Raw genomic sequence first — 22032 nt, forward strand, 5'->3', positions numbered from 1 at the left:
CCATTATGGAGCAAGGTCAGCTCCACAGTGCCCATGACAGCTCATTAAACTGTGTGGCACCTGCTACCCATGCACAGGAAAAACACCTCAGCTCTGACGCTTAAGAAGCAAGGATTCCTGAAGAAAAACAAAAAGTAAAAAAAGATCACAACAGAAATGTAGCAGGATCTTTACCTCATCTGACATCAAGAGATTTCTAGCAAAATGAAATGTGTGGTTTGGTATTCCTTAAGTTGCCAGATAGACATCACCTTTACACTGGAAGGCAATTAGTGTCATTCATAATCAGTCTACCCAGAGTACTCTCAAGTGAACATATCCCAAAACCACATCCCAGGTATGCACTCGGTTACACAGTTATACTGAGATCTGCATGAAATTTTGAGAAGTAAAAGGAAAGCAATGTACAGACAGCTAGGGAAACTTCAAAATCTTTCTGAAGTTTCTGTCAGGTCTCTGAAACTAGTCTATTTCAAGATGTCAGACCTTTCTGTAGTTAGATCTCAAAATCATCTGTTTTGGGTGTTCCAGAATAAGAATTTCTGTGTCTTTCAATTTGTCCAAATTCATATTTGATTATCTATTCTCATCTGTCAGTGGATTTATTCACTTTTAATGCTCTTTATACTCTCCAGACAGGCAAAGTGGCATTTCAAATTTACCTGGTAGAATTTCACCTTTGTAGTCAGTCCCCTATCTGCTTGGAATGGAGGGAAAAAAACAAAACAAAACAAAACAAAGCAAAACAAACAAAAAAACAAACCAGCACAGGAGAGGAATCCAAATCATGTTTGACATTTTTGAATTAAAAAAAATGTTCACCAGTAAAGATATATTTCTGTTGATCCATCTGCAGATCAGCGGAACAAGACAGAACCAGATCTTTCCATCTCTTCAAGCTCTTATTTAAAAAAAGGAAAGTAGTGCTTAAAGGTTGCTGTTCTCCCATTTACAGTGTTCCATACAGGGATTGAACAATTGTAACAATGGTTATGACAACTTTGGGATGGAACAATGACTCTATGAAAGAAAATAGCAAGCATGACTGTAGTTATTTTCCCACCTAAACTTAGTTTAAAAAAATCATCCTTTCTAAAGAGATCCACAAGCTGAAACAAAAACCCTCTACACACAAAGACCCCCACTTATTACCCGAATCAGAAAACTGATGTAGCATTCATGAATATACAATAATTTTCTCCAAGACAAATATTAAAAATATCCCACTAAGTTTTTCCAAAACATCTGTGTAAGGCTATTTGTAACATTTGAGTATTATGAATGTTCTGAATGTTGCAAAGTCATGTTATTTGTTGCCCAGTTTTTAAAGATTTGGGTTTTTCAGCAATGATGGTTAGTTAAAGTAACTTTGCAGATAGGTATAACTGGGTCTGTCATGGAGTTAATTTTCCTTATAGTGTGCTTTGGGTTTGTGGATAAAACAGTGCTGGTAACACACCAATGTTTCAGCTAATGCTGAGTAGTGTTCACACAGCACTAGAGGTTTCTTTTTTCATTCCCTCTTTCCCTTTTGTGTCTGCCCAAACCTGCAGGGCCTAGGCTGTGAGTGATCAAGAAGCTGGGAGAGGACACAGGCAGGACAGATGCTCCCAGCTGACAAAAGGGCTATTCCACACGGGATCATGCCCAGCAATAAAAGCTCGGGAAAAAGAGAAAAGGAAGGCTAACCAGGGTTATGCAGTTTATCTTCCTATTGTAAATACCTGCCTGCTGCAAGTAAATAAATTTCTTATTTTGTTTTGCTTGTGAACACAGCTTTGCTTCTCGTATAAAAAAGTCTTCATCCTGATCCAAGTTTTCTTGCTTTTGTCCCACTTCTTTACACCATCCTCCTGGGAGGCAAGAGCATATGAGCAATGGTGTGGGGGCTCACCTGGTAGCAGGGACCAATCCACCACAACAGCTTAAGTTTGGACTCGGTTACTTCAGTAGTTCAGTGAGACAACATTAATTCATTCACATATGGTGTTCAGCTTTCAGATACTCAAGTTTATTACAGACTTAACACAATAAAACATAGTATAAAAAAAGTAGATTGCAAAGTCTTCACATCATGGAATGCCAAGTTACAAAAATTGAAGTCATATCCTTGAAAATACATGAAAGCTAGTGGGAAAATATGGTGAGATAGAAGGAAAACCTGTGAGAGACAGGGAAAAGGGGGCAAAAATACTAAGTCAGTTAAAAAAAATATATACGTGATCCAAGCTTTTTAAATAGAAAATTTAGTATCATTCTTTGAGTCAAACAATCCTGCCTAGAAGCATGTTCATAATGAAGTCAGGTCCAGATTTTGAGCCTCTGAATAACAAGATCCCGTGCACCCCAGTTAGCTTATGTTAACATAGCTTCTGTGTTCTACAAGTCATTCCAAAATACTCTTTAACTAGAAGAGTGTTTATCATGCTTTACTGGATAGATTGTTTGCTAACACAAGAACATCTGAAGTTACAAAAATAGTTATCACTCATTAGTATTTCTATACATATCTCAAGCTATTATATGCACACTCTGTACACTGGATGTTAACAGCAATTAAATTTGCTTCCTTAAAACAAACAAAAGAACTAAATCACAGTCAGTCAGACCCAAAATACTCAGGCACCATGATACACTTACACGTGTGGTACTAAACATCCCTGCCCATGCAAAGCAAAAGCAGTTTTGGTACCCAGGAAACTCATGCATCCAAGCTGTAGGACCCTTGTGATGGCTGGAGGAGAGTATGAGGATCAGGATGTTACTCCCACTGAACAGTCTCCCACTAGACTGAAGGGCTCTCATGAAGTGTGCAGATCCCATGCAGACTGGTTTTCCTGGCCAACAGGCCTGCTCTACCCATGGAAAAGCATGGCAAAAGCTTTAGGTAGTAGAACTACCCCAAAATTCCCCTTTGGTAATGATCAGAATTCCCAAGCTAAACATAAAATAGGTAGGTGACTTCTGAAGTGGAACAAAGACTGGGTGTTTGCCACTGCTAAATAATTGCTCTCAACATCTTTTATCTGAGATCTATTCCTCCTTTCCTGGGCCAAAAGAAAAAAAATGACTTTTTGGTCATGACCAGGGCTACCACTAACAAATACTTTGCTAGTTACAAGTAGTACATTGCTGAAGTAAATAGGTTGCACTTGCATTATTTATCCTTCCCTTTCAGTAGTGGAAAGCGTGGAAGCATTACTAGGGTCGTGACATTTTGTTAGACAGGCAAGTAAAAAATTTAGTTCTTAGAGGTACCATTGCTGGTCTTTTTCATCTCTCAACTCTACAAGTGCAATTCAGCTGACATGAAGCTTCCTGCAGCTGGTCAACTCTGGAATGAGTCACCCATTTCAGAAGGTGCTGTCTGGGAACAGACAGATGTCTTGCTATAGATTAGGGGGTGGGAAGAAAAACAAAACCACAATAACCACCGCTCAAAAAAAGGAGAGAACAAAGGGAAACCTTAAATGCTGAATATGAAATAACACTATTTCTCTTTTAACATTTTCTGAATATAGAAATTTCTCTCATATCACTCCAAGCACCATCCTTTCCATCATGAGGGCACAACACTTCAGTCAGGTTAAAGACCCTCATGGTTCAATCTAAGCACTTAGGCTTGGTGTTTAAATAGTTCCCTTTATCAACCACATGCTAAAATGCCCAGGCATGTTTGCAATGCACTACTATGAAAGAATGTATTCACTTGCAGAACTTCAAGGACAATTTGAAGCAAACTCAACTAAAACATGTACTCAAATCTGCCAACATCAGGCTGCAAAATATAAACACTACAATGTTAATATCAAGGTCATACACATCAGAAGTGCATTAAGAACTTCAAAGTTATACTACAGAGGAAAAAGATACTTATGGTTTGTCTTCACAAAAGATTGGGAATTATGCAACCATCTCTATGACATTGAGATGAGTAAAGAAATTATGAATTAACTTCTACAGACTTTTTCCCACACCAGGAATTCGGGAAAGTCAGATATTTCATCTTTTAACAAGAGTGCTTCCATTTAAATCTCTCCAAATAGATACCTGATGGTTAGATATTTGATGGTTTGGCTCTTGGATGGTTATTCATTCTTTTATTTTTAAAGCAATGTATTTGAAATGTACAATAACTTTGTTCTCCAATAGTCAAATAGTCAACATTCTTATGCATTTAAGTGTTCCATACTTAATTCAGTTAAAATTTTGGAATTTTATAGTTATTTTTAACAGAATACATTAAGCTGACTTTCAATAGTGCCATTACAGTGCAACATCTGGACTATAGTTTTTACTGTTTCAAGAAATAACTAAAAGAGCTTCCATTTTAAAGTGTAACAGGTTTTGATAAAGGAATTGCTAAAAGGTATTAAAGAGAAAAAAATTCTACTAAACACACTGAAATACCAGTATAAAGGTATTTGAGAGTGTTTGAAGACCAGAGGAAGTTACAAGTGAAATATGAATCACTTCAAAAGACACACATAAGGAAAACCAAGAAAAAAAATTAATTTTTCAAGTCAACTTTCTGGAGAGAATTGTGTTTATTGATTTACAACTGAACTGAAAGGTTTGCCTTTTTTATTTTAAGATCAAGATAAAATGAATGTGAAGAACAAAAGATCTAGCACTTGGATCTATCTGACACCTTGTTTACAAAGTTATACAAGTTAATAGTGAGTTCCCTTGTTCCCTTAGCATGTTTCCAAGCTTGGTCACTTAAAGCAAGTACAAGTTAAATATTCACACAGATGTTCACCTGTTTATCTGATGGGATTTATATTAAAATCAGTAGATAAATTTAAATATTTGCTTTATTTGGTTAGTAATATGCTGACAGTTGTGCAAGGGAATACAAGCATTTGGAACTTTAAGCCTTTTATTCTCCCATTAGTGACTTAATTTGAGAATTCAGTAGGACTTTTTAACCCACAGTTTGTTTCTTAAGAAGAACTCTTCATCATTCAGTAAGTTCACAAATTGATGTTTAGATATCCCAGATGAAAAAAACTGAGTTTTATCCTCTCTCTTCCAACACATACATGGAAAGAATAACTCTACTCAATTCTTTAATTTAAATCAGAGAATTTCAAGCACTTCATGCAAGGTTAAGAACTACAGATTTAAGTATTGATTTTGCTCAGCATGTCCACCAAAATTCCAAAAGCCAGTTTGAGTCTCAGCATCGCATAAAGTGTAACTTTCCCCCTGCCCTGCTTGTGCAAAAATAGCATTCACTACTCTCACCAAATAATTAGATCATTGTGAGATTCCAGTTATTTTAGATTACTTCTCATCCTTAGAAGAAAAAATTGGTTTAAATCACTATGACTATCTGTCTACAGCTGTTTTCTTCTTTTTCTATTTCAAAAACCACAAACAATAACCCCAAACAAAACAACACTCCAGTGTGTAAATATTTAAGCCTAGAGGAAAAAAGCCTGTGTCACTTGCTGGCAGACTTCAGTTCTGATATTATTTAAACCAGAATTCTCTCCCTACTTGCCATTATCAGCATGTCTTTCTACAACAGGTATCATGAGTTTATCTCTCTGCTTCTAGCCACTTCCCCACTCTCCTGGTCTTTAGTTATCACCTGTATCTTTTCAGGCTATCAGACAAGCTTATAAATGCCTTTTAGCAGCTACAAGACTGAACCTCATCTAAACTCTAGAAAGGTGAGTCAGTTGTGGACAAGTTTCCCTCGTGACTGTGAGCTGTAATAAAGAATATTATATTACTTTTAAGGGCCCAAAATAAAGAATAATCTTCAGAATATAACTACAATAAGTAATCTCAATTGACTACTCTAGTTACAGAAGATCTCTAAAGGCAAAAGATGAAGTCTTCCTCTTACCAACAACTATATGACAACAGCTATATGACAATTGAGGTTTCAAAGGTTTTCACAGACTCTAGAGTAAGTGCTCATAGCAATTCACGGGGGTGGGGGGGGTTATTATAGTTACTTAACATCTCTTAAATCAGTCTTACATCACCCACATTTCTTCCTCACCCACTCCCTTAGGTCCATCTAAGAGAGGCCAGCAAAGAAGAGAATAATGTAGACACGTATCTTCACTGAAGTACTGGAGCATCAGAGATCGTTAGTGGCAAGTTACTCAGAAGCCTTTTTCTATTGTGTTTATTGCCAAATCATTTAGTGTAGCTTATTTCCAGGAGATAGGCAGAACAAAACCAGCAATACCTATTTAAAAAAACACATTATTCATTACAATGCAACAGTCTCAAGAGTACCTTCTTACAGCTGCATCTCACATAATTCAGAAATAAAACAATCCTGATCTAGATAACTAAAAAGTTAACGCTCAGAACATTCAGCCTTCAGGAGTCAAACAACTCTGGACTCGAAGTTTATAATCATCATGATTGACAATTACCCCAGAAATACGCATGTGCAAACTGTGCTACAGAAACTATTTTGTGCTGTCAGTCAGTAATCTCACAATTACATCAGCATTTACTCCTACAGAAAGAATTTCTTCATGTTCCCTTACATAACTTTGATGTGACTGTTGAGTGCTCTGGAGGTACAGATAACTACTGCATTTGCTTACTGAGCCTGCGCAAGAAATAAACACAACCCAACATATTAACACTTAAAAGTTGCTTAGGTACATAATATATTAAAACAGTAAAAATCACAAAAATTTACACCAAGCTCTCCAAATCCATGCTCAAAGCTTCCCACCTAGTTCCAACTGCACAATCGTGATTTTAATGCCTCTTCTAAAAGCTTACTAAAAACCAGACTGGTAAAGTCTTGTTTATTTTCTAGAGTCTTGCATTTTTCCTTTGTCAGTAATTGTTGTGGGGTTGTTTCTTGTTTAGTTTTTAAACCCAGCTTTAAATCTAACAATATATATTCTCCTTATAACATCCCAGAGGTAGCAAGAGGGAATATGAATGAAAAGATGCCAGATTCTAGAAACTGCACATTCAACTATAGTGTCATCCAAAGAGCTTTCCTGGCTTTCTTAGACTGCATATCACCTCTAATCATGGATAGCAAATAAAGTGTAGAATCCCAAAATAAAGAGCTACTGTCACTGGGTTGCTAACAGAAATTTCATACCCAGACACCTCAAAGTAATCTTGTTATTTAAGTAGTAACATTGCATTTTCAATAGTCAAATATCAAGAACTGAAGTATAAACTGAAAATTTATGAGTATTTTTAAAAATGCTCATTAGTGACACATTTCACCTAAACACAGACATACATACAGTTACTCTAAGTTGATGTACCACACTGTAAGGAAAAGTCCCATTTCTGTTCAAGAATCTGATATTCTCCCTCTCCCCCCACCACACAACTTGACAGAAGTGCTTACAGTAACAGAAAGCAAACAGAAGGGGAAAACACAACATTTAACAAGTGCACCTATTTACAATTTGCACCTTTCCCTCCTTACATCTAAAGTGTACAGAGCTCCATGTTTGCTATGCTGTACATCACATGTACTCCCCCTCCATGGAACACCAGTTCTATCCAAAGGATCTCTGCAAGCACCAACTGCAGTCATTCCACACCAACCAACAGCTGCTTTTACTGTGGAGGCTGAAGGACATTTAAATATTCTGACTGGCCCAGCTGGTAGGTCGTGTTTCCTCCACAGTCCACATATTGGTATCTCTCCTGGGATATTTGCTCAGGGTGGCCTAAGTACGAGGTTGTCACTGTCACTCTTAAAAAGACAGAAGAGAAGAGATTTTGAGTTTCCTATTATAAAAATCACTGTGTTTATATTACTAGGGTTATGAAGGAAAAGGTTTTGGAACAAAATAGGTTTTAAATAAATTTAAGAACATTACCGGTTGTTTACCACTACAGATTTTTACCACATGAGAGACATCTGGTTCTTTTTCCTAAAGATGCTAAAGTTGAGATTTACTTGTAATGTCTACCACTACAAATAATATTTCTTGTTTGTGATAAGAAAGCAAACGACTAAACAAACTACAAGCCATGCTATATATACTCTAAAGATATGCCCCAGTCCCTCACCAATGAAAGACCCCACCATTCTGAAATTTATGCAAAGTCACAAAAAAAAAGTCACAAATCAGTCTCTGACAAGAGTACTAAAATCATTAATTTCTTCAAGATCAAAGCTCTCAGTCAGTTTTGAACGGTGGCTGTACACAAAGTAATTTTAAAGTTTTTGAGACATCAGTAGCTCCATGACTACAGCCCAGCTGCACAGCATGTACAGTAACAATGATTCTCAATCCAGTCTTTACAACACCAGAACCTGTCAAAAGACACAGTTTACATTCTGTAACTATGAAGCTACTACACTAAAAAGCAAGTTGACTCCATTTTATCTATGATGCAAAGACTCCAGGATTAAGTATTTGAGTATTATTTTAATGAGAATTACATGGCTTCTGAAATTGTTTCTCACACATAGGAAGACTACCATACTTACTGCATCATCACTACTATGTTATGTACTTTGATGGATGGTAAAGTACAGAAGTCACTGCAAAAGAGAAGAACAATTGTTAGATTTACATCAAACTTTTCCAGGGTAATTATCTGAAAAGCAAGACTTCTAGACTACAGAGTTGCTGTCAATGGCAACAGAATCACTTGCCAGTCCCTGTATGCTCACCTGGACCCACTTCTACATACACAGTCTTGCTTTCACAAGTACTGTCTTCACATGTGTTTGTTCTCATGTAATGCTTGCCAACAGAAGTGTCCCCAGAAAGCGTTCATTCCATTTTCCAGAAGCTAACCAAGGTAAACACGAGCCACTACACACTACATTTAAAGCCTGTCAGTATCACTTTGTCACCTTTCTTTTTTTCCCAGTCATCCACTTCTATATTATGCCAAGTAACCTTTACCCAACATAGAGATTCCAAAGTCAAGGTAATTGTTCTCTTGCAAGATAACCTTTTCAGACGTACATTTTCTGACACATCTACATGCCAGTCATAAAGAGCACCATTTAAGTGCATACTTTTAACCCCTAATTCTTAAATCATTGCTTTTGGTCACAAATTTATCAGCTCTAGAATGAAAAGCATGTGATGAGTGCAGTAAGATTTCTTGGCAGCCACCTACAATATTTGCATGCCTTTGTCATTCTTTCCCCCTGAACCAACAAAAATAAAAGTAATCAGTGAACTTAGCTTATCCAAATTTTAAGAAAATACAGCATTATCAGGAGTTCTATGAAGGCTATTTATGAAGTTTGTTGATTCCTCATGCATCCAAAGTATGAGCAGATTCACAAGATTCAGTGTTTACACAAAGCTACCTTACATATTTTTTAAAAGGTGACAGAGGTTCAACATTTTCTGTTGAAGTTTGTGCCTCTCAGCATTTCACACCTATTTCATTTTATTTCAACAATTCAAAGCAACAAGGTTTTCTCCCACCCCAAAGAAGCTGGCATCACTAGAACAGCACAAAGACCTCAAGTCCCAATAGTTAACTCTTTCTGTTCAATGTGGATTTCAGTGTAAGAGAACCAAAATTGGGGTTTGTGACCAAGATATAATGAGGTAATAGTCTGTTGGACAAATGAACTTTCAGAAGCTATGAATAAAACCACTCAAAGTACAGGCTATAAACACTGCTTACTATTGTATACACAACATGTGAAGACAAGCCTCTAATTTGCATACCACGAAATACAAATTTCCTTCTACTGCAAAGAAAGTTGTGGGAAAGTTGCTAGTGAACTTGTTAGGGGGACACAACTGCAGTCTCATCCCTAAAGCAGCAGTTCTTCTAACTAGTGCCAAGGCCTAGAATACTGAAACAGAGATACCATTTAAAAAGTTTATAGGCAGGTACAGCAAGCCACTACATGCAACTAATCAAGCAATTGTGGCTTATCTATCTTTCAGTACTATTAAGCTTAAAGAAAATGCTCCAGCATCTTTCCAAACAGATTCCTGCTAACTTTGGAAAAAGTTGTCTTTTAACAGCACTGCAACTTTTAAAAAGATCCATCTGATATTTACAAGTGAGTACACTTACTACATGTAGCTCATTTCATCTTGTATGACTGTGGGTACCATATAATCAATCTAAAAAAAAAAACCAATAAAAAAAGCAATGAAAACACCAGTAAGTAGATTTATATATGAAGATATAACACGTTTAACTTTGAAATCCTAAGCTACTTACCTGTTTCATATCCAGTGGACCAATGTTGGTGATGTTGTTTAACCGTGCTTTGCCAATAACTGTTTTTGAAAACTGAACTTGGGCTGTGATATTTGCCACTTCAACAGAGTAGTAGTTGTTATTCGTTATATTAAGTGTGTTCTGAAAAAAAAACACAAAACAGTAACAGCTATCCATTCTGTGTCTCTCAATGAGCAAGTATTTTGAATCTTGTACATGAGACAGCAATATCAGAAATTCTGCAAGTAGATTTTCCTGCCTGTGAGGATTGTAGAGAGGAGTCGGGTCACCATCACTCCTCAGTTTGTTTAGTGAATATATTGAGTAACACAAACTTTCCCAGTAACAGCCCTACACTTCAAATACTGCATTTCTTCTTATCCTCGATTATTCCTTCCAGGAAATTTAGCTATCAAAGGACCTCTTTCTCCCATGGCAACTTTACTTTATTTAAAATTAATAACTCTACCAAAAGTCTTTAGGCAAACCTGCATGAAGGTCATTATGAAGAAATCAAGAACTATCTGGGAAGAACTCCTTTAACTTTTAAGGTGGATAAGAAAGTCTTTTTCTGAATACCAGGAATAATACCAAAGCAGTAGCAAATACCATTCCTACATACACTTCAGACATATTCCAAAAATAACACTGAGAACTCCAAAGTTACCACTGCCTTGAAAACAGAATAACCAGTGTCCAATTGCAACTACATCTCTATTAGCTATAGCTACAGGAACCAGCCACAGCAGGCTCTGTTACATTTTTCAAACTGGTCACTGACTCACTTTCTTAAGGCACCAACTAAGCTTTTCAGCCAGACCACAGTTTCTACGTACATTAAACTCTCAAAGCAGTATCTCCTGTTGCATTCATGCATTACAAACACCCAAAAAGTCAGACTTACCGTAATATTTAGATAGATTATCCGCCTTTCCTGTTCATAAGTGACATATACTGACTTCACACCAATGTACTGAACATCAATCGAGCGAGGAAACAAGAAAAATACAGCCAGCCCAGAGAGCAGTAAACACACAGTTACAGAAGCAGTCACATAGAGCTTTCTGGAGGGAAAAAAAAGCACAATTCAGAGTCAAAAGCACATTAAAAAACAGTGACATGCTAAGTGATAAGGAGCAGGACTAGTCAATACAATTAATTCAGTCTATTTCTAGCTTCCATTCATTTCTAAAAATGGAAAAAAACCTATGCTGCACTTCACAGCTATGTCTTAAACACCTGTTACTCTTGCATAAATATCAGAAATCACATTTCAAATCATGTGGTTATCCCAACATTTGTAACTGGCAAAGGAAAATGGAAGAGGTAAATATTTATGTGCTTTGAAACAAATCCACTTCTTCTTAACATTTATTTATAGCACAACTTCCATCATTTTGTGAAAGTCTCACAAAAAATACCCAGAACACAAAATAAAGCTCTTATGACAGAGAATCCCAACTTCCAGGGAAAGTGTTAGGACTTCATCTAAGGAGCAGGAAATTTACAATCCAGCTAATAGAAAAGGGTGTGTTTGTGTGGGTGTGGCTCTGTTTGTGTGTTTGAGCGCACATAGAAGGGTGGGGCAGTGGTAGTGGTGTGAGAGATAGTAAAAAACCCCTCCAAATAAATGGATCTACTTCAGTTCCAATTTTGTCAAGATTTGAACACCAGAGTAATATGTTTCATATTTGCACTACCATTACATCAGATATGCGAAACTAATATATTTATTTTACCTGGAACTCATTTCTGTTTACTACAAAAGTATCAAAACATTAAAAAATGAAGTAAAAATGAAAACATGTCAGAGCAAGAAGCCCTGAGCATTGCAGTGAACCCTCCAGGTAGATTCTAAAAAAAAAAAAATTAAATATGCTGTATCATAAGTTGTTGATTTTTCTAGCTGCAAAAATCAGAATGTTACAAATTAATTTAAGGTGACTTATTTTGTAGTATTGGCTCAAAGATGCTACTGATTAACTCAAACTCTAACAGTGAAGATGTGTCTGCTTAGATCAATTAGGATGTTACAGAGATTAAGACATACTCACATTATTACTGTAAACATGAATAGGTCATACAGTGTTCCTCAGTTTTGTACTGAGCTAAGATGTATTGTGACAGAAGTATGCACACCTGTTAATAAATAACTCACCAAGAGTTAGAGGTTAAGGCTGATATTGCACACAAACCCTGTTCTTCCAATAATGAATGCAAGAACACATTCCAGTGATTTTTTGCTTGATTCTTCTTATTGCTATCTCCTTTGAATTGCTGAATTTTAACTAGAAGAGAATAATTAACTGTAGATTCAGGTATCACAAACAGCTATTTACTTACGTTCTTCTTGGCCTCAGTCTCTGATCACTGTATGGAATTAAGGCTACCAGCTGATTTTCCTGCCCTAGAAACAAAAATACCCCTTCAGAATTTAAACAAAGAGTAAGTGTCGTTGCAGCACTTTTAAACAGAGTAACCGTTACAACTTAGTGGCATCAAAGAATAAACACTAAAGATAAACATTTAAATTCCAGATAAGGACCCAGGTCGAATGCTACTGTAGCTGTGTCACTTTCTGAAATAGAGCATGTCTTACGCAACATCAAGATGAAAACAAACCAAGTCCACAAGGACCAAAACAGCAATAAATTCTGCCTCTGTGCTGCACACATGACCAGAGGCAGTAATGCCTCTGGCACCACTTCCTGGAGGAAAAGAGATGTAGAACAGCTCCGAGCTATTTATGCCAGACCATATGAACTCATGGGACAAAACATTCAGAAGCTTGGCAGTAACAACTGATCCAGCAGGCATTCTGCCTGTACTCTTCTGAAAAAGCAGAGGTCAGGTTTGGTTAAAAAGCCCCAACAAACAACAAGCCCAAACTGAAACAACCAAATGTAACAATACAGGTGATCTGGGCAACACAAGGTATGTAAACACTGCATTATGGAAATCAGGAGTATATAAAACCATATTTATCATGGTGCTGCTGAGCTGCAGTACCCTGGAAGTCAAAATAAGTATCTACTAGAATTTCTCCATGAAAGTTATGTCACTGGACAGCATTTTTATAGGGGGTATCTTAACAGCAGACATAAAAAAGTACATGCACAGGAGTAGTTGAAAATGCGTGTACTGTATCTGCCAGTAGAGCTTTTCCTATTTGTTGTGGAACTGTATGAGAACAGAGGCCTCAAGGCCGAGTCAAATCTGCCAAATTTTTAAGCCAAATGCAGAATTTGATCAAATTATTACTTAGCTAATCAACCACTTGGCAATGATTCCATGCTGAATCACTAAGCTAAGCAAAACATGCTAACCAAGCATACAGTAGCATGCAAAACATCAACCTTCTAAAAAGCCTCTACCAATTTAAAACACATTTTCATCTCTACTTCAATGAAGCATCACATCCTCCTTTCATACATCATACTAAAAGCTAAAGCTGTCCAAGTAACAAAACATAATTTCATGGATTTATTATAGTTTAGCCATCATATCACGTATTAATTATAGTCTTACTAGTCATGCTGTCATTCTTAAGTTTTCCCCTCTCCCTTCACATGACCTCCAAACGTGACATTTTTTCTTCTCTAAAATACTAAGGAATGATTACAAACACAACCCTCTTAGCTCTAATAACTCATTTTAAGTTCTAAGTTTAACCACATTATTTCATTAGAATGTATAGACAATGTGCATGTTTTTATAGTTACTACACAATCTTAAATAATTAAATAATAGTTATTTAAGTATTACATCCAAGGACTGACTCTACAGTGCAAATAAGAAGTTTTTGAATATAGAAATCATGCTATTTCTGCACTTTGAATAAAATGTGCTATTGATATTAAGAAGTATTTCAGGTTAACAGAACAAACTTTTTTACCCTTTCTGGCTAAGGTAATTTTTAGTTTAATAACTTTCCCAGGTGTGAAATTTGCTGAATTCAGGGTTATTCCAAGAATACATTGTAGTAGAAAGTTTAACAGCTAAAACACTCATCTCCAATGGTATTTGCAACCACTGAGATATTCTATGCCCTCTGGTCCTTCTACAAAGGTGAGATGCAAGGGTTTGTGAACTGTGTCATAACCTAATCTCACCAAAGCACAACATGGCACAGACATCACTCAAGTCGCCTGAGCTGTTGGTGAAAATCAGTTCCAAGAGGTTTTACACCCAATAATCTGTTTTGGATAAGAGGTCTGGCAAAGGCAAACTCAAACATGAAATCATGTCATCAGCTCTTCCCAGGCAAAGGGAAAATCTCACAGCTGAAGCTGAAGGCTGAGCCTTGACCCACTTGGCTCTCCTTCAACCCAGTTTTAGATATCCCATGTTCTCCTTTCACAGGTCTCTTCATAAATATTTAGGTAGCTTATCATTTAGGACAGAAGGATAACAAAGGAGCATGTTTTACCAAAAGGAAAAGCAAAGGACAAGGGCAAAGCAACGAAAACAGCTAGACGTAAGAATAATGCTGTCTAGACTACTCCTTCCCAAGGCAGCCAAAGAACCTATATGTTTTCAACTCTAAGCTGGAGTTATCCACCTAGCAAGCACCAGTGGGACAAAAGCAGGAAAAAGGAAAACAAAGGACACTAGCAGCAGTGAGGGCAAAAAAATTCCCTATAAATCAGGGAAGAAGTGTTGCAGCCCAGGTCTACTTTTCCATCTTTGTATTTGTAGCCATTCTTTCAGTTATGTATTGATTCAAATAGTTTAAACTTGGTAGTTAAAAAAGATACAATAAAATGTCATGAAACAAAAGGTTTGCTAATTAAAATTGCAAGATCTGGTTATATGTGGATTCAAAACTGAGGAGGAAGAAACAGTTACATTGTACAGATAAGAGGAGATCCAAATTGTAACAGGCCAGGTGTAACTGCTGAGCCAATTTGTTACACTCATCTAGTGTAACAAAATGCTTAGTGCTAAAAAAAGAGCCAAAAAGATGAGAAAATTTCATCTTGACTTGAAAAGTTATTTGTTACAAATTATTACAACTGCACATGGTTATGATGTAGATTTACAGGTAAGAAAATAAATAAAAATAATAAACAAAAAACTTACCTCGTGGAATTCTTCCTGTTCCCTGGCAGGTTGGGCAGGTGACACTGTCTCTTCCTGTAAATTCCACATAGGGAAACTGCGACACATCTCCACATCTGCTGTCTTCATTGTGCACTTCCGAGTGAACCAAACCATTCCTCACGTTATCAGACACTGAGCTTCCATCATAGCCATCTTCCTTGCATGTATGCATAGGCAGGTGAGAAAGTGATTTTCCCATGTCTAAAAAAAAGTCAGAAGGATGTTTTCAGGGAGAATGATTCACACATGGCTTGCATTTATTCCTCTGAGCCAAGTAACTGTTAGTGTGTAGCCATAGTCTGACAAGACTCGGGTCTCCTTTGTTCAGATCCCTTAAGACATTCAAAGCACCAAGGCCTTGTCAGTCTGGAGTCAATCCCAAATGTAAAGAACCTGAATTAACTGGGAGCTTTGTTCAGATTCTCCAATATGCACAGGTTGAAAGGGGATCAATGAGAGGCTTTAAAGTTAGAACAGTACAACTGCAGGCAAAAGCTGCAACAGCTTTTCAAAGGATTGTTACTGTACAGGCTTTAACACAACCCACTAATCTTTGTACTATAAAAAAAGAAAATCAACACTGGGCCTTAGAAAGCAATTTTGCGTAAATTCTACACACACAGCAATCCAATTTTAGTAAATTTTTTAGCCTGGACTTGTTTTGAGAAAATAGGATTTGCTGTTAGTTTCCAAACTAGAAATATGGATCACCTGGTATTTAAACTGATGATTCCCTTTAATTTGAAAGAGGACTAGTTCACAGGGGAGTCAAGTGAAAAATGGGAGTTACTTAAACATAGCAGCTGCCAATATATAGCATTTATAAAGACTTGTTTAAAAAAGAGTATCACTCACAAAAACATTTTTGTTACCTAGGTGTATTTTAATTTTTTCCTCCTTACTGTAGCTTTTCAACCATGACACTGAAAATACCTTGAAGCACGGAACATTTGAAACTAAAGTCTGTAAAAAAGCGCAGTAAGCAGAAACCTCCCCAGTTTGCAACATGTAGGAAAAAAATCTCCAAGAGAAAAAACAAATCTCTACAGCAATGGCACCGAGTTGTTCAGCTTATCCACATAACCCATTTTAGTTATTTAACACACAGAGACAGCAGTCACTCAATTCATCAGTGTTTTGAGGAATAAAATTGATTGAGTAATCAATTAATTAATTGATAAAAAAGGATATGCAAAACTCCATGGGTTTTTTTTTTTTTGTTTTTTTTTTTTGTCCATTAAGAGGTATTTTTAGAGTGGTATCTAGGAGTTATGCTGGTTCACTAAAATGAAGCCCTAAGAGGAAGATTAAAAGAGAAAATTAAGCCAGAATATTTTGAACCAACTACTCAAGACAGAACAGAAACATCTCAATACTGATGGCAATGCAAACACATTAATTCATTACATTGCCACAAAGGCTAGGTGAATGTGGGAGAAGGAAAGTAAGTCAATAAAGTAACTAGTCCCAGTTACTGTCCCAGCAGATATGCGGGATTATTTTTTCCACTTATGTCATTAAACCCTTACAAACAGGAAAGCTATTTACCCTTCTGCAGCTACAGCACTTTTTAAACATTCTAAGCTTGGAAGCCATTCAATAAAGGAAATTGTTAAATTGAAAATTAAAACTATTGAGCTATTGAAAAAAAATTCCTGAAAAAGCTGCTGACATTGTTGACAATTATTTCACATGGGGTTTTTGTTTACTTCTTGCAGCTGACCTACAGCCTTCAAGCTATTAAACTTGAGTCTTGCCGCTTAGGCAATAGCTGTCACAATTACAAATCTGAAAGCTTAGAGATCATGCTGTTCTGACACCAGTTCATCCAACACCCACTGACAACTGAAGTGCACCTTCTAGTTTTAGCATCTTCCAGAAGGAAAAGTTCACACACTCCATGATCACACTGTTCACTGACATGAACCCAAGTGCAGCAGGCAAGGATGACTGGGAACTTCCTCCAAGAGCACATCCTTTATTTCAATTAAAATACTAATGCAGGTGCATCCTTCAATGCCAACTGTACCTGAGCTTCAATAACTGAATGTAATGGTGCGAGAAACTAGGGAAAAACGTCTCAGTTTGCAAACAGGAAAACACAGAACCATCTTCAAGCAAAATTGGATTCACCAACACACTTTTTCCCCTAGCCAAGCCTGAACCTTATTACAGTTGACCACAAATCAAAAACATGTTGATTTTTTATCCAGCACATAGAGGCTAAACAGTAGTAACTCTGACAATATAACATGTCTGTATGTCACAGCTTCCATACTGTCACCAAAGTCTTACTTTATGAACAGCTCTGCTTTGATCCAGTCTCTTGCAACTGATGTTACATTCCCCTTGGACTTAGCTGGGGTTTCCGTGAATTCACAGTTCGTTAAAATGGGTTCGGTAAATTAAAAACGTGACAAGTGGCTTTTGTTTACGACCGCACCCTTCAACTTTCTGTTCACTGCAGCACAATAGTACATCGACAAAACCCAAACAGTGTCACAAGACAGACGGAACCACCACATCCTGAGCTACATGCAAGACTAAAATAAACTACTTTGTTTATGAACTCAGTGAAACTTCACAGAGTCACACGAAATTGTTATACTTCTCCAGCAAGTGAGGCTGATGCAAACATATAAACTTGAGATTACAAACCTACTTCTTTTTCAATAGAGCAAAAGATTTCAGATCGCAACCACCGCATACCCCATCGGCTTCGCCTTAACCGCGAACATCACAAGCTCCTGCAAAGCAAAGGACGGGGCAGGGCAAGGCGGTGACTTAGCAGCCACAGGCTTGCCCGGCTCGGGTGGGCACGACCAGCGCTGCCCTTCCCGACCCCTTTACAGACAGACCAACGTCTGGAACTGCCGGAGCGCTCAGGCGGGCGCTGCCAACATCAAGGACTCAAAACCCCTGGGGTTTAGGGATTTTCTCGTCCATCAGCGCTAGCTGCTCTCACAAACATGGCGAAGTTTACAGCCGGCAGGCTTGGACCAAGGCCCGGCGAGCTCGGCTGCTGCTGGGCTGCCCGGCCGGCCCCGCTCCCCGCTCGGCCTGGGGTGGTCCCGGGGCAGGAGCCGTCCCGGGGCACGGCAGGGCAGGGCAAGGCCAGCCCAGGCCCCCGGCCCCCCCGCCCCGCTTGGGCCTGCCCAGGCCCCGCCGAGCCCCGGGGGTGGCCGCGGCGCCCCCCGCCCGGAGCGCGGCCCCCGCCCGGAGCAGCGCCCTCCCGTCCCCACCTGCGGGCGGGCTCCGCGGGCCGGGCACGGCGCAGGCAGGGCCGGAGGCTCCGGGAGCGACGCGGCGGCCGGCGCGGAGCCCCGGATCGGGCGTGTGCGCAGCCGCGGGGCGGAGCCGGCCCGGCCCGCCCGGCCGCGGGCGGAGCGCCCTGCGCACCTGGCGGCTCGGCCGGGCCGGGCTCTGCTGGCCCGAGGCTCGGGAGTGGCGCCTGAGGGCTGGCCCGAGGGCTGCGGGGCCATGCCGTGTCCAGGAGTGCGGCCAAGGGGAGTAGGGAAGTCGCGCATCCCCGCTTCGCGGCAGAGGGTCTAAAGGGGACAGAGCAGGATTCCATCCGGGGTTTTCTGTCAGCCATGGTTCAGAATCCTACTAACAGAATCATCTAGATGGGAAAAGACCTCTAAGATTGTCGAGTCTAATCTATGATCGAACCACCATGTCAACTAGACCACGGCACCAGGGGTCACGTCCAGTCTTTTTGTAAACGCTTCCAGGGACAGCAACTCCACCACCTTCCAGGCAGTCTATTCCAAAGCCTAATCACCCGTTCTGTGTAGAAATTCTTCCTGATGTCCAACCAAACCCCGCAGTCAGGTTAAACCCATGTCCTCTCGTCCTGTTGCTGGTTTGCCACGCTGCCCACAGCTATGAGCACCCCCTCCTTCTGTCCTCAACTTCGTGGCACCTTGTGGCACCGCCGTATTTTCTGTGTCCTCTTTGGTAGCTCTGGTGGAAGTTCCTCGCCCCCTTGTGCGCTGGAAGAAAGGAGATCCTCATGAGAGCAAAGCAGTGGCAGGTCAGAAAAAGAGATACCAGGAGTGCAGTGCGTTTGTACAGAGAATGTTTATCCAGGGCATGGGCATGCGATATTCTCCCAACCATTTGCCAGAGCAAGATGAAGTGCTTTGGAAGTAAGTTGTGATGGCTTCTCTTCATGGGTCTGCCTCTTGTTCACAAAAACCAGTACTTGCTGTCTTTGGAAATGCTCAAGGTGACTCGGTGGGGATGCGTGAGCACCAAAGGGATGAGATCTGTGCAGGGGGGACACAGCTCAGGAGAACAGGAAGAAGCTCTCTCTGGTTTGGAAACCTGGACCCAGCTGCAGGGATGAATCAGGCTGCGGGTAGTTCTGTGATTCACACCACATATTGCAGTGCAAGGACAAGCACAGGGTCAGGGTTCGAGGGAGAGAATGAGGAAGAGAGGCTCTTGTGACTACTTGGGGTGATCACGAGGCTGGGGCAGGGTGCCAGGCTGCTCCAGAGGCTGGGACAAGGCAGGCTGCCTCCAGCAGTCACCTAAAGCAGGTGCAGCTCTGAGGCCATCTGCAGTACAGCCATGCCTGTAGTGTGCACAGCACCTGATAGTAGGACCAGCATATGATCAGCACAGAAAATAACTTTTTCCCAACCAGGCATGTGCTTAGAGAAAAAAAAATTAATTTATTTTTAACCAAGCTAATACCAGCCCAATTATTCTCTTTATCCTTGGAATTTATTGGTGTTTTCTGTGAGTTTTAGAAGTTTTGGGTTGCAACAGTCTCTAGCTTTCGTTATCCAGTTCAAGTAATGCATCGCAGCAGGCTGGGCTCTACTTTTCTAGCTTATCAGTGTCAAACTCCTGGCAATATTGGCAAAAGCTGGCATATTCCGTGTCTTTCTGGTAGATCTCCACCTGATTCTTTGTCCAATTACTGTTCAAGGCCCCTGAGATACCCACTGTACAGCAAGACTGACCATGGTATTTTGTGAGTTCTTAAGTACAAAACCATGTCAGATACATTGAACAGGTGCTTGGCATGCTCAGGATCAATATGGAGTTTGTACCTTGCTTTAAAACATCAGCAAATCCCAAATTTGGAAGGCTCAGGTCTAACTAGTAATTTCACTGGCTATTAGCTTTTGGATCTGGCCCAACTGTACATTGATCCAGGGAACACAAAATGCACTGCGAAAAATACTCATAGCTTTCAGCTGTACAAACAGAAAGAGCACCAAGTCTTTGCCTTTCACGTTGTTTTAAATAATAGTGGCAGCCAAGCACATTGACCTGAATCATCACACAACACGGGATGTGCCAGAAAAGGTTGAGAAAAAAGGTTTTTGGAGTACCTTTGGGAGATCCCATTGAGTTCTGGCAGCTAAATTCTCTCAATGCAATTTTTTTCAAGAAAAATATTACTAGTAAATTGTAATTAGCATGGCGATTTTTATCAAATCATAATGTTACATCTTAAAGTGCAGTAGTTTTTATCCAGTGCTTCCAGCCCTCAAACTAACTTATAAGGCCCCATGCAGGCAAGAATATAATAAGACTGCTGGACAGAGTTTTTCCCCTGCCTTGGTAGAAGCAATAGTTGAAATCAGTACAGGCTTTACAGATAGTTCTCCATTACTGTAGTAAATAGACATGTTTCTGGTTAAAGACTTACTACTTGGCAAGCCCTTCCTCCATAGCTTTGACACAAACAGAATGGTTTGGAGTTTTTATCTCTTTACAGCTGTCATGATGAAAGGGAACATATCTCTGGCTATCTGTTTGCTTTGTGTTATTTTCACTTTGAAAGTACATGTTAAAGATAGCATTGTGGAAAGAGAAATGGAAACAGCGTAAGGATCAAGCACAGCCATAAATCCTCAAGGTCACCTTAAATATAATTTATTTGGTATAAGCTAAAATAATTCAAGGAAACCATAATAAACAATAATAGGTAAAGTATCACACCAACTGCATAGTCTTGGGAAGGAAAAAAGAAAAATATATGGTAAGAAGATGTAAAACTTAGAAGCAGTGCTTAAATATGTACTTAAAATGTTACCAAAATGAGACTGAGGTTGGGATAATCAAGATAGGGTTCCTGTGATTGTGAAAGAGTATTTTGCAGTAAGGAGATACAGAATGCACAACATCCAATACAACATCCAATATTGCATTAACTGAATAGATTATATTTAGATGAGGATTGCATGCTTAGACAGAAATACAGAAATTAATCAGTTCAGAGATACATGGTAGAGGGGTGGTGTGCAATACTAGTCCTAGTAGGAGGAGTATGAAACAGCAATACTCAGATGGCAGATGGAGAGAAGCTGAAATCATCACCTTTAGACTGAGTTATGGGACAGCTGCAAGTAATATGAGCTCTTAGTTCTCATAGATCACTAAAGGAGTGCAGTTTATACTCCTGATAGTACATCAGTAAAGAAATCTAAGCAATGAATCTGCTTTCAAGTTGAGTTTTTTTGGCTGGGATATGATAAGTGAATCAAGGCCTTGAAAGGTCTGGAGTTAGCAATCCATAAAGGAGCTGATTGCACCAGCGTGCAGCCTCCCAGGTCCTGTGAGCAAGAGACTTAGACCTTAGAAGTACCAGTGAAGAATTATATTTACTTCTAATTTTCTCCTAAGATGAATAGCAATATACTAACATTGGTTATCTAAAAAAACTTCAGGCTGTCCACATTTATTTCATCCTTTTAGAAGCTACTAACTCTGTGAATATTGAAGGTAATTAAG

At 39.1% G+C, this 22032-nt stretch overlaps 1 protein-coding gene across 1 annotated transcript; it reads right to left on the reverse strand.

The window, feature by feature from the left end:
- Positions 1-7058: 7058 nt before the first annotated feature.
- TMEM106B (transmembrane protein 106B) lies at positions 7059-18615 on the reverse strand. Its single transcript, XM_021538335.2, has 8 exons — positions 18519-18615; positions 15256-15477; positions 12517-12580; positions 11078-11237; positions 10174-10314; positions 10024-10073; positions 8456-8509; positions 7059-7711 (listed from the first exon to the last, which is right to left on the reverse strand). The coding sequence occupies exons 2-8, from the start codon at positions 15473-15475 to the stop codon at positions 7573-7575; spliced, it is 828 nt and encodes a 275-aa protein (XP_021394010.1). The 5' UTR covers positions 15476-15477; positions 18519-18615; the 3' UTR covers positions 7059-7572.
- Positions 18616-22032: the final 3417 nt, after the last annotated feature.

Source organism: Lonchura striata, chromosome 1 (assembly GCF_046129695.1).
Source record: "Lonchura striata isolate bLonStr1 chromosome 1, bLonStr1.mat, whole genome shotgun sequence".
In the NCBI taxonomy this organism is placed as follows: Eukaryota; Metazoa; Chordata; class Aves; order Passeriformes; family Estrildidae; genus Lonchura; species Lonchura striata.